Source organism: Triturus cristatus, chromosome 4_2 (assembly GCF_964204655.1).
Source record: "Triturus cristatus chromosome 4_2, aTriCri1.1, whole genome shotgun sequence".
NCBI lineage: Eukaryota > Metazoa > Chordata > Amphibia > Caudata > Salamandridae > Triturus > Triturus cristatus.
This window is the reverse complement of record NC_140586.1, coordinates 62655671-62668174: the sequence shown is the minus strand read 5'-3', so window position 1 is coordinate 62668174 and position 12504 is coordinate 62655671. Positions and strand designations below refer to the sequence as shown.

Sequence of the window (12504 nt, the reverse complement as noted above, 5' to 3'; positions counted from 1 at the left end):
CCTAATGCAGTGTGAGGTTACACGTGGTCCCCACTGCTATTCAAATGCAGGTGTTATGCTGCTCTCCTAATGCAGGTGAGATTATGAATCAGCCCCACTGTTAACCAAATACAGGAGCAGCTCTCATAAAGCACTGTGAGATTATATAGGGCCCAACCACCATTTTAATGAAATGTCAAATTACACTTGCCCCTGCTACTGTTCTACTGTGCGAGTTTACAGAGGGCTGGCTATCCAGATACGTGAGGGTACAAAAGCTTTCACTGCTGCCCTAATATGTATGATTACACTGTGACCTCGAGCGCTTCTCCTTAAATGATTATGCCTGAACACTGTATAACCATAAACACATTGATTTGATTCCCAAGATTCTCCTACTTCCCCAATGCAATTTGACATTGTTATAACCGCCTAGTAAGTCTCTTCTAGATCACTAATCATGACACTTTAGTGTACCCTATTCTACAAATCAACTTCCCAAACTCTAACTGAAATATGTCTCATAGGTATACCTGCTTACTAACATGCCTAATATAGCTCTACTGGTTCTACTCACCAGAGTACTAATACTGTCCCATCTTTCTTAATCTTTAACACACTAGCTCGGAATATTACAGACTGAACCACTGCCTTAGTCCCCTCACACAATACCCCGACCGGTCATGACAAGGTGGTTTTGTCACACACAAGCTACCTCGCTGCCACCTCACTACTTTGCAAAACATCTCTCAATTGGTCCTCCTTGTTAAACCCTGTTGTATTGGTCACCTCGATACAGCATATACCAGTTTCATTGTTTAATCCCCAGTTCTTTAGAACCCTTGGATGGAACCCCACGCCGCTGCCTCAGACTAGCCCTTTCATGACCTTCTCTTCCCACTTCACATTAGGGTGGGAAAATATGGCAATACCATATTTCACGGGTTGGGAGGTGAGTTAGGGGTTGGGGTTTAATTTGGCCAAGGCTTCTTATTGCTTTTACTACTCTCGTTCTACTTCTCTCATTTTCCCTTCTACTATTCACCTCCTCCCTCCCATCCCCTTGTTGCCCCTAATAAATGTAAGTCCCCCACCAGCAGGTCTGCAAGGCAATCACCACGACCCCTATACAGTCTTTTAGCCTACCAATCTGCCCGTGCACAAGGCTCTACAAAGCGAGCTCAAAGTTTGTATTCACATATTCACACAGGTATCGCCCTAATTTCACTGCGCTCCAACGATGACAACCTATGCCACAAAATAAACTCATAATCACACCAGCCAAACCAAATTATCACCTATGACCTAGCCACCAGCACACTCCTAAAAACGTGATGGCTGATATTAGAACCCTCTCCTTGAACACCAAAGGTCTCTCCCTTCCAGGCAAATGGACAAAAATAGTTGATTATTGTAGTAAATTGAAAGGGGATGTTATCCAACTACAGGAAACTGACATCGAGTCATCCAAGGATGCCACATTTTTGCCCCTGGGTTGGTAACACTTTAATCTCTCCTGCCAATGCCAATCAAAATGGGATATTACCCTAATCGCAAAAAAAACAGGCCTATCTGTTTTGTCTCACCTTCATTACAGTTAGGGCCGCTGACTATTCATAGGATTCTAGCAGGAAACGAGGAGCTGGCAGTGATAAACATGTATGCCCCTAACAATAACTCAATCTCATTCTACAAAGAGCTAGACAAACACATCTTAGAAATCCCTGAAACTATTGGATACATTGCCGGGGGTGACTTTAACCTCCCAATGGACGGCGTCCTCAACAGGATATCTGCCCACAAGTTTCTAGATAGCAAATCCCAAAACCAAACAAGACTATGCTGCAAGAATAATAACCTCTCTGACATATGGAGACTATTCAACCCTAGCGGTAGTGACTACACCTTTTAGTCCTCCTGTGCGTCGAACACTTATTAGCCATACAGCTTTATGGTCTCCAAAAAGATAACGCACTGGGAACAGACATGAGACCGAGGAGTTTGTCTTCTTGGATGCCCTGAAGAAGCCCAGATACGAGCGAAACGGGTTGGCTGTATTCACAGTTCTTCACGGGACATGAAATAAAGGATATAATTGATAAATACAAACCTCTCTTTTCATCTGTTCTGTTTGGCAATTTTGCTGTTATTTTGTTATACATTATTCTTGTTGCCTTTCAGATTCTTGGGTTATATACCGCCAATCGTGTCGGAAATTAATGACTACTCAAAAGTGTCTGGCTACTCACTAAATCGTTCCAAAACAGTAATATTCCCTATGAACATTCACAGCACATCCTCCGTCCTGGGCACTTTAGGCCTGAAATAACTATAAGATACTGTCAAATATCTTGGCATATGTTTCAGCAAGGACCTCCATGAAACCATAACGATCAATACAAATAAAACCCTTTCCTAAATCAATTACCTTTTAGCCTCATGGTCTGCTAAAAGTTTAACCTTGTGGGGTCGAATTGACACAATCAGAATGAAGATTGGACCACTCATCAATTTCATCTTAAGCATGCTTCCCATAAATCTATCCTCTCAATTCTTCAAATCTGTGGATTAGGTTATCACAAAATGCTATGGAAAGGAAAGAGGCCCAGAATAGTGGGGCTCACCCTTAAACTGAATAAAAACAGATCTACCCGACTTTCATAGATACCAACAATCTTTCCTAGCAGCACAAGGTTACTGGTGGTTCAAGGACTCCCTGGACTCCTCTCCTCCTTGGATCCAAATGAAAACACCTAATGCACCCTTTCCCACTTCAATCGACCCTAATGATGTGAAACATCAAAATTCTACCTATTCTCCGCTCCTACCCCATAATAAGCAACAAGGCAATAACTCTTTGTCGCATTGATAAAACACTCCACAAACGACTCATGGACTTTACTATAGCCTCCCTGTGGCACAACCACAAATTTAAACTGGATGGGAAAACTTTGTTCCAGAAACTCTGGGCAGAAAAAAACATTAACTGCATCAGTGATGTAGGCTGAACGACTAATCCCGACCCCTTTGCTGAACTAAGCTCACGCTACGATCTGCCCCTGATTGAGTTCTACAATTTCTTAAAACTTAAAATATCAACTAGATCTCTCAAGAACCAACATAAACCAAACCTACCTGACCTATTTTGGAACCTCAAAAAATCAGGCCACGTGGCCTTCTGCCTCTATAAAATCCTAGAACCCCAGAGATTTCACATCACAAACAACTTAAAAAACAAATGGCTGGCACAAATCCCTGCAACACTTACATCACACTTCTCGGAACCCATCTGGCCCAGAATCTGGCAATCCCCCTTTCAATCAAAAATGACCCCGTTGATTGCCCAATCAAAGCATTGAACTATGCACAAATCTCATTGGACCCCCTCCAGAACACATAACTGGGGATACGACAGACCAACATATGCTGGTGTTGCGAAGAGGCCTCTGGAACACACAAACACATGTTCTTCGTCTGCAAAATAGTCCAACCCCTATGGACAAAGATACAACAATCCATCCAGAACAACTTCAAAACCAACTTTACACCGACTCTTCTCATATCAACTCTTGGCCTTAACACACATCATCGACCCGTAATGATACATCACTCACAGAATTCGTGCAGTGGAACTAGCCAGTGTATGGCTGCCAATCCTCACAACTGACTCAAATGTATTTGCTCTTCACTCTCCTTTTATATCCTGTAGTATGCTGATGTCTTACACCTTATACCTGTCTCTTCTTAAATTATGCCTTGACTACAATACAATAAAATGTTTGAAATCAAAAAACAAAATGTAAAGCGAATTTCATAATACAATGTAGTGCTATTCAAATATGTGACAAGGTCACATTAGGACATCATGTCAGAAAAAATGTAATATTATTCATCAGTTTTGGGAATCTCTTTGAAATCCCTACTTACAAACCGTGGGAAGGGGGTCTTGACTTAATGTTCTACAGCACACAGTGCATTGTTGTTATAGTGCATTGGGGAGTGTTTTATTAAACTGCACCAGTGGTAAGAAATTGTTCCGCACTAGTGCTGTTTCTGTGATCTAACCCTAAGTGATTGTTTACTAAGAGCAGGGCCACTGCAATTATGCCATTGTGCAGCTGCTGCATTTTTTGCATCATTTTAGACTTTACGTATTTACCACAAACTCCATCATCATGCTGCAATATCTGCAGATTTTAACAAAAAAAAACAGTTTCTCAAATGGTTCAAAAATTACTAAAAATTAAGCAAAAAGTGTTCCATCTAAAGCGGCAGGCCCTTTGCAAAGGTTTACTGGTCACCTTATTGTTGCTTATTGGCATATGTTGGTTGTTAAACAGGCACTACTGAGCAGCAACCAATACCCAGACACTGTTAACAAGTGTAAAAGTGTCACAATAATGAAGTAATACTTTTTTTAAATGTGCTGCATTATGCCACCTAATTTGCCTTTTCTTGCTGCATAATTTACTCGACCCTGCCACATAATTTGGCCCTCTCCTGATATAGAATTTCAGTGGCCTTGGCTAAGAGTGAAACTCACACTGCCTGCTTGACACTGTGTACCTCCATTGCAGGTTCGACTACTACATTGGGAAAGACACGTGGATCGAGTGGTGGCCAAGTCTGGTGGAGTGCACAAATGCAGATCACGTGAAAATCTGTGAAGAATTTGCTGAGTTTTCCGAGAACGTGTTGGTTTTTGGCTGCCCGAATTAATCTTCCAGAAGCAATAGTGAAGCACGGTCACATTGTGAACTCTTGCCCCAGAAACATGCTTGCATGGTGTGTGTTGGTGAAGTCTACCACAGTGTTGTGCCTCAGCCTGTTACTCCTCCCGGTTCAGGGAGTTTCTGACAGACAGCTATTTGTACTTAAATAAAAATACATTCCTAAAACAGTGTGCTTTGTTTCCATAGAGTTTAATGTGTTAGCAACATGTTCTTTCCTTTTGCTCCTATGTATTTTCTGTAGTTACAATAACAGTTCCTCCCATTCCTTCAGAATAACACAGACTATGCAGCTGCCCACGTGCACGCAGTGCACTTTTTAAGAGGGCTGCCCCTTAGTGACACATTCTGGCACACTTACTGGGCTTTACTCGCTGGTTTTCCTCACGGAGTCCCCCCCCTTTTCCGGCACACTCTCTGTGTCTTTTCCAGCGCCTTGGGGGCTGGGGCCAGATACGTATACCTGCCCCACCCAGGTGCCGGCCTCTTTGTTTCCGTGCTGGACACGCTCGGCCGTGTCACATCACGGGGCATATCAACAAGGGCTTTATCTCTGCTTTTTTGGCTTTAAAAGCCAAAAAAGGAGAGATAAAACTAGCGCCCTATCAACAACAGGGTGCTAACATGCAAATTTGCATGTTAGTACCCTTTTACTCTACGCTTCCCCTTGAGATGCAAAGGGGGCGTTCCAGAGTAAAATAATAGGAGAAATGTCGCTAAGCGACATTTCTCCTATTATCAAGAATGTCGCTAACCCTGTTAGAGACAAAAAAAGCAGCGCTAACCGCGGTTAACGCTGCTTTTTTACATCTGGTATTTTTCTGACTTAGCCATGATATCCTATGGAAGGAGGATATCATGGCTAAGTGTGCCTGTCCCTATCAACAAGGTAACGTGAGATTATCGCTGGGTTTCCAGTGATAATCTCACGTTAGCCTGTTAGCGTGAGGATTTTTATCGCTATTGAGATAAGCGTTGCTAATAGCACGCTATCTCAGCGTTAAAAATTCACGCTAGCCGGCGATAATTATCCTAGCGCTAAGTGCGCTTAGAGATAATTATCGCCGGTTGTTGTTGATATGCCCCAATGTTCCTGGGTCCGGAGATAGCGTTTTGTTGTGGTGAGATCAGGCCTTTGGGGCCTGTTGTTCCTGCCAGCCTCTAACCCCCCCTCTTTGAGGTTGGTTGTTCTGGCCTCCAGTGTAGTGGCGCGATAGTGTGATTCAGCAGTGTGGGAACAATGTAGCAGCGTGGTGGGTTGCCCTCAGCCCTGTCAGGTGCACAGCCCCCCATTTGGGTTTTTTAATGAGAGGATGCGGGCATGGCAATTAGCCGGGCCAGTCGATCACCTTATTCATTTAGAATAGGTATCGACAGGGTCACAGGTTTTTACCATGGAGGCTTCAAAATGCATCAAAAGCAGGGACAGCATAAAGCAGAAATCGGGGATTCCGGTTGAGTGTTTTGATGTGCAGTTGTGGGGTTGTCCTGCTTACACTGCCGAATGTACTATGGATGTGGCCTTATGAACAGAGTGGTTGACTTCAGTACGAGGGAACTAGGTTCGAGTCTCGTGTTGGCTCCTGTGATTCTGGGCAAATCACTTAATCTCCTGGTGCCTACAATGTTGGCCCCCGGGGGAAGCAGGGTCGCAGACCAGTCTTCCCCCGGGGATCTTCGCGCTCGCCGAAAAGACAAGGTGGGGGGGAAGGTCATAAGGGAGGGTCAAGGGGTGGGCCGGTGGTGCCTATAAAGGTGGTGGGGTGGGAGGTTCCGGCCTCTTTCCCAACACCTCTCACTACCAGGTTAGAGAGGGTTTTTCAGATTTTAGTGGTTTAGAGTTACTGATTAGGCCCCTGGGCATAATTTCAGTGTAGCGTTTCAGGAGCAGTTCAGGGTGGGTTAGTCATGAGCCTTTTTGCTTACCAGAGCATTCACCATGGCGATGGCCGGCCCAGACAACGACGCTGTGCGAGAAGCCCTGCATGTCCTGGGTGTAGAGAGCCACTCGGGCTCTCCACTACAATGTTGCGCTAATACACGCATCCACACACCCCTGGGGTCGGGCTTGCCCCGAGGGGATAAATAAAGGTGGGCGAGACCGCACGGGGTCTCTATGGTGTAGCCCAGTAACTAACAAGCATCTAAGTGTCCTTTATTGTCACCCTGCTATAACTGCGACACGGGGGCCTGCACCTCTACACTGGCGACGAGGGCGGTCGTGCCCGTGCGTGCGACGCCACTGGTGCTGTGAGAAGAGCCGGCGGAGCCCACCCGCGCTGATCGCGCTCTCACCTCGCGATCGTTTTGCTGCTACCTGCGGTGCCCACCCACGTGGTGAAGGAGGCGGCCTGTCTCCGGCGGAAGCCTGCTGTTGGCGGAGCCCACCCGCATACTGGAACGCTCGCCGGAGCTGCTGGTGACGCTTCTATCCTTGGCCGGGTGAGTGGCAACACACGCGCGCTCCCCGGCGCTGGGCTCACTCTCTGTTCCGGAGAGGGGGCCTCGGCGGGCTGCCCGCCGCGCTGCCTGAGAGGAAATCCCCGGGTGTGCCGCTCCCAGCTGCCAGCTGCAGCGCGAAGTCTCCCTGGAGGGCGGATCCTGACGGCCCAAGGCAGAGAGGCCCGGGACACTGCCACTAAGCCTTGGCACATCCAAATACCGGTGAAGGTGGGCTACGGTGAACTGCATAAGCCCAATAGCATAAAAATAAAAAAAAGGGGAAACACAGAACCCCATCAAAGTGACATTCCACACCTGGTGCAATATAGACAGCCCCAAGCTACAAGATGTCCACGGGGCCAGCAGGGGGCGCAGGGCCGTCGCAGGGGAGCGGGCCCGCCGCAGTGGCCGCCAACAATCCCCCGCCGCCTCCGGTGGTCGCCCACACAGCAGTAGCACCTCTACCCCCCTTTAGCGAAGCATCTGACCCGGCTACCGCCGCCCCGAGATGGAAAGCATGGGTAGGTCGCTTAAATCACTACTTCAGAGGGACCCGAGAGACCGATGGGGCGGTGAAGAGATCGCTACTGATCTACTATGGAGGGGCTGAAATATACGAACTGTTCGAAACGCTTCCCAACACCGGGGACGAGAATGATTATGACGCCGCAGTCACGGCGCTGAACATGCACTTTGATCCCCAACTGAACCCGGACTTCGAGAAATTTAAATTCAGGAGAGCGTGGCAAACCGAAACAGAGCATGTTCTATGCGCGGCTGCGCAGGCTGGCCAGCACGTGCCCGTTCACGGATCAAAGGATAGAGATACGGGATCAAATTATCTTAGGTTGTCGCTCCAAGCTCCTCCGGAAGCTAATCCTTCGGCAGCCAGGGATCTCGCTAGACGACATCTTAATACTGGCCCGGTCCCATGAACTCTCCGATGCCAGGGCGGAAGAAATGGAAGCTGCCCTCCACACACCCGTGGAGGCAGGACCGGGATCCAAGTGCGCGCCCATCAAGGAAGAAAGAGTAGAAGCGATTCAGAGGCGGCCTCCCACGCCATGCTCGGCGCCCAAGCCAACGACGTTGGGCCTGTGTGGGTACTGCGGGGAAGATCACCCGGCGACGGCAGTCTGCGGAGCAAAAGGCAAAACGTGCTCCTGCTGCGGGAGAATGAATCACTACGCCAGGGTGTGCAGAGGCGGACGCTTCAGGCAGCAGTCCGCGAGGCCGAAGTCTGGACAACAACAGGTGCGTCAGATCGCACACGAGGATCCTCTGCCGAGCGGAAGGCCTCAAAACCAGGCGCACGACCCTGTGTACGAGAACGAGGTATTCGTGGTGTCGTTCGTTAGCAGGATAAGTTCCCGGCGGAGGCCACCGCCCATGTGCTCAGTCTCCATGGGAAGTGCAGAGATCCAGGCCCTCATCGACACAGGCGCGTCGGTCAACGTCATGGACTCGGGCCAGTATGACCGACTATCTGCGAGACCCCCGTTGGCGTCGTCGAGGGCGCGAATATACACATACGGAGGGACGGAGCCCCTTCCGCTTCGTGGTGTCATCACCACCACCATCGCCAGCGGAGGGTATTCTACGCAGACGCAATTCTATGTCACGGAGGGCACGAAGGGGACGCTGCTCAGCTGTCACACTGCCGAGGACCTTGGCCTGGTGTTCTTTGCGAATCAAGTTCAGAACTCCCACGCGGAGGACATACTCCAGGAGTTCCCAGCTCTCTTCACCGGCCTGGGCAAGATGAAGGGCAAGAGGTTCAAACTACACATAGACCCCTCAGTGAGGCCGATAGCCCTTCGACACAGGAGGGTACCATTCAACTTGCGACCGCAGGTGGAAGAGGAACTGCGAAAACTCGAGGAACTGGATGTAATTGAGAAGGTATCCGGCCCCACACCCTGGGTGTCCCCGCTGGTCGTGGCGCCCAAGCCCAAACAGCCCGGGGCCATTCGACTCTGTGTCGACATGCGATTGCCCAACACCGCGGTAAAGAGGGAAAGGCACATCACCCCACGATGGACGACATAGTGGCGGACCTCAACGGGGCCAAGTGGTTCTCGAAGCTGGATCTAAACGCGGGGTACCACCAGCTGGAATTGGACGCAGCAGCCGGTACATAACAACCTTCTCGACGCATGTAGGTCTCCGCAGATACAAAAGGCTAAGTTTTGGCGTCTCCTCCGCGGCAGAAGTATTCCAGAACGCGATTCGAGAGACACTGTCGGGACTGCAAGGGGTGATCAACCTCAGTGACGACATCCTGGTCTATTCCAACACCCTGGAGGAGCACCATGCGCACCTGCGAGCCACGCTCAGGAGACTGGAGGAATGTGGGCTGACCCTGCACAAGGCAAAATGTTCATTTTATCAAGACAGGGTGGACTTCTTCGGATATACGTTCACGCGCGATGGATTGCTAGTAGACCCGAAGAAAGCGGAGGCCATCAGAGCCGCACCCATCCCTCGGAGCCCTACCGAAGTGCGAAGCTTCCTCGGAATGGCTAACTATTGTGGGCGATTCATTCCTCGGCTGGCCACGATGTCTGAACCGCTGCGTACCCTCACGCGCGAAGATCGACCATGGGAATGGACCCCTGAGGCCCATAAAGCGTTCCAAGAGATCAAGGAAGGGCTCCTCGATAAGACAATCATGGCATACTTCCACCCGCGATGGAAGACGGAACTAGTAGTGGACGCCAGCCCAGTGGGCCTGGAGGTCGTCCTCCTGCAGGAGCATAACGCTGAAGTATGGAAGCTGGTGGCATATGCCAGCAAGGCACTGACAGACACTGAAACGAGGTATGCCCAAATTGAGAGAGAGGCGCTGGCGATCAAATGGGCATGCCAGCACTTTCATTTGTATCTCTGCGGACAGGACTTCACAGTGGTCACCGATCACAAGCCTCTGCTTCCCCTGTTCACGGGATCAGCGAGGTTAGCCCCGCCCCGAATCGAGAGGTGGGCCGTCCAACTGCAGGGGTACCAGTTCAAGGTAGTCTACCGGCCAGGGGCTCACAACCCTGCGGACTATCTGTCCAGACATCAGAAACCCAGCCCCGAAGTGGGTGGGCAGGAAGACACGTGCACCACGGAGGCGTTTGTGAGTATGGTGTCACAAGAAGCCTGTCCCAAAGCGATGACTCTGGAAGAAATCGGCAGAGCCACCCGAGAAGACCCCACTCTTACCCTAGTCCGGAGAGCTCTAGATCGTGAGGGATGGACCCATTTCCTTGACGGGGCTTGGGCCCTGAGGCCAGAGGTCAGTCATGCTCGCCAGCAACTGTGGCACATTCGGAGTGAGCTCAGCGTGGGGGACAAAGACGTCATCCTGAGGGGACGGGTGATCGTGGTCCCCGAGAGCCTCCAGCAGAGGGTCCTAGCACTTGCGCACGTGGGCCACCAAGGCACGGCCAAGACAAAAGCACGACTACGAGACAAGGTGTGGTTCCCGGCGATGGACACCAAGGTCGATGAAATGGTCCGGCAGTGCCATGCCTGCACCATCACCGGAGGGGATCCGGCCCCCGCCCGGGTAATCACCGAAGAAGCGAGCACGTCGCCATGGACGCAGCTAAGCATAGACTTTGGAAGTTTTCCGGACGGACGACACATGATGGTCCTGATTGACTCTTTTTCAAAGTTCCCGATAGTGGAAGTCATCGCGTCCACCGCATTTCCCCAAGTCAAGAGAGCTCTAGACCGCGTGTTCGCAACGATGGGACTGCCCGAGGAGATAAAGTCGGACAACGGACCCCCATTTCAAGGGCGGGAGTTCCATGAGTACCTGACGAGTCAAGCCATCCGACACCGGAAAATCACACCCCTGTGGCCGCAAGCTAACGGGGAGGTAGAACGGCTGATGAGGACACTCAACCGGGCACTACGGATTGCCGTGGAGGCGGGGGAGGACCCGGAAGCAGCTCTGAGTCAGTTCTTGGGAGTGCACCGGCAAACCCCCCATAGCACCACCAAATGTGCACCCGCGCACCTCCTGTTCAACAGAGCTCCGAGGGACAGCATCCCGACGGATCCCGCCTGGACTCCCACAGAGAGAGACGGGGCTGCCATCCAGGCCAGGAGAGAAGTGACAAACCGGAAGGCGAGTGAAGCGCGTCGAGCTCAGGACACGGAGCTCAAAGTTGGAGACTGGGTGGTCATCAAGGACCGGCACCCCAGGTGGAAGTTCCGAACCCCCTATGAACCTGAAAAGTGGACAGTGACGGGGGTGCAAGGCACCATGGTCACGGCACGTCGAGGACAGCAGACCATCACAAGGAACGTGTTGAGTTTCAAGGCGGTGCCGGCGACGGGCCCTGAGATTGATGAGCCGGATCTGGCCTGGGGAGAGGCCATGGATGGGGACCCACCATCTACCACCCGAACAGCGTCCCCTCTGGCCGGTGGACCATCATCCAAGTCAGGTGAGGAGATCTCTCAGGGGTCGGGGAGCCAAGTCATCGGGGCGGGTGAGTCGAGGACTCTCCTGCGGGAAAGGTCACCTGGCCCCCATCCCAGATGCCCGAGGTACGGGCTGCGCCCCAATCCGGCGCCGAGTCAGAGACTAAAAGACTATGTATATACTTTTCCGTGAGTGTAAATTTTGTGTGGACTACGTAGCTAAAACAAAGGAGGGCTCTCCACTACAATGTTGCGCTAATACAAGCATCCACACACCCCTGGGGGCGGGCTTGCCCCGAGGGGATAAATAAAGGTGGGCAAGACCGCACGGGGTCTCTATGGTGTAGCCCAGTAACTAACAAGCATCTAAGTGTCCTTTATTGTCAGCCTGCTATAACTGCGACACGGGGGCCTGCACCTCTACACTGGGGCAGTCTGGCCGGGTGGATCTTCGCCGTCCCGGCGTGCTGGGGGAGGCATGGGTCGGCACGGTTCGGCCCATGCGGATCGCATCGGCTGGTGTTGCGGCCGCGTGTTTGGAAGAGCTGCTATCAGCCAAAAGAACCTCTGGGCCCAGGGCAGGGCCAAGGTAGGCCGGCGTAGCCGAAGTGCGGATGCAGGCAGCAGAGCCTGCCTGCGCGGCTGGAGCCTGGAGACAATGAGGAGGAATGCGGCGGGGACAGAGCAACTGTGCGACGATCCGGTGCCGCTGAGCTTGGGCGCCAGATTAATCCCAGGTGAGCAGGGGTCCCTGGTGGCAAGGAGCATCCCGCTGGACCTCTCTTGTAGGCCTCTCATGGGAAATACAGGGAGTGATGAGGCGTGCTGGAAGGGCCCTGTAACAAAAAAGGCCAAGAAGGCGGGAACCAAAGGTCAGGGACAGGGGGCAGGCCCAAGCAGCATGGGAAAAGGAGCACCATCTGGGGGCGTCAGA

The 12504-nt window shown here is 51.2% G+C and overlaps 1 protein-coding gene across 1 annotated transcript in view; it reads left to right on the top strand.

The window, feature by feature from the left end:
* The window catches only part of LOC146832981 (complement C3-like), a 1056379-nt gene extending 1051497 nt beyond the window's left edge, over positions 1-4882 (top strand). Inside the window, exon 41 of the mRNA XM_085600524.1 lies at positions 4557-4882. Within this exon, the coding sequence (XP_085456650.1) occupies positions 4557-4698 (142 nt within the window). The 3' untranslated portion in view covers positions 4699-4882. The remainder of the gene's footprint in view (positions 1-4556) is intronic.
* The last annotated feature ends 7622 nt before the right edge of the window (positions 4883-12504 follow it).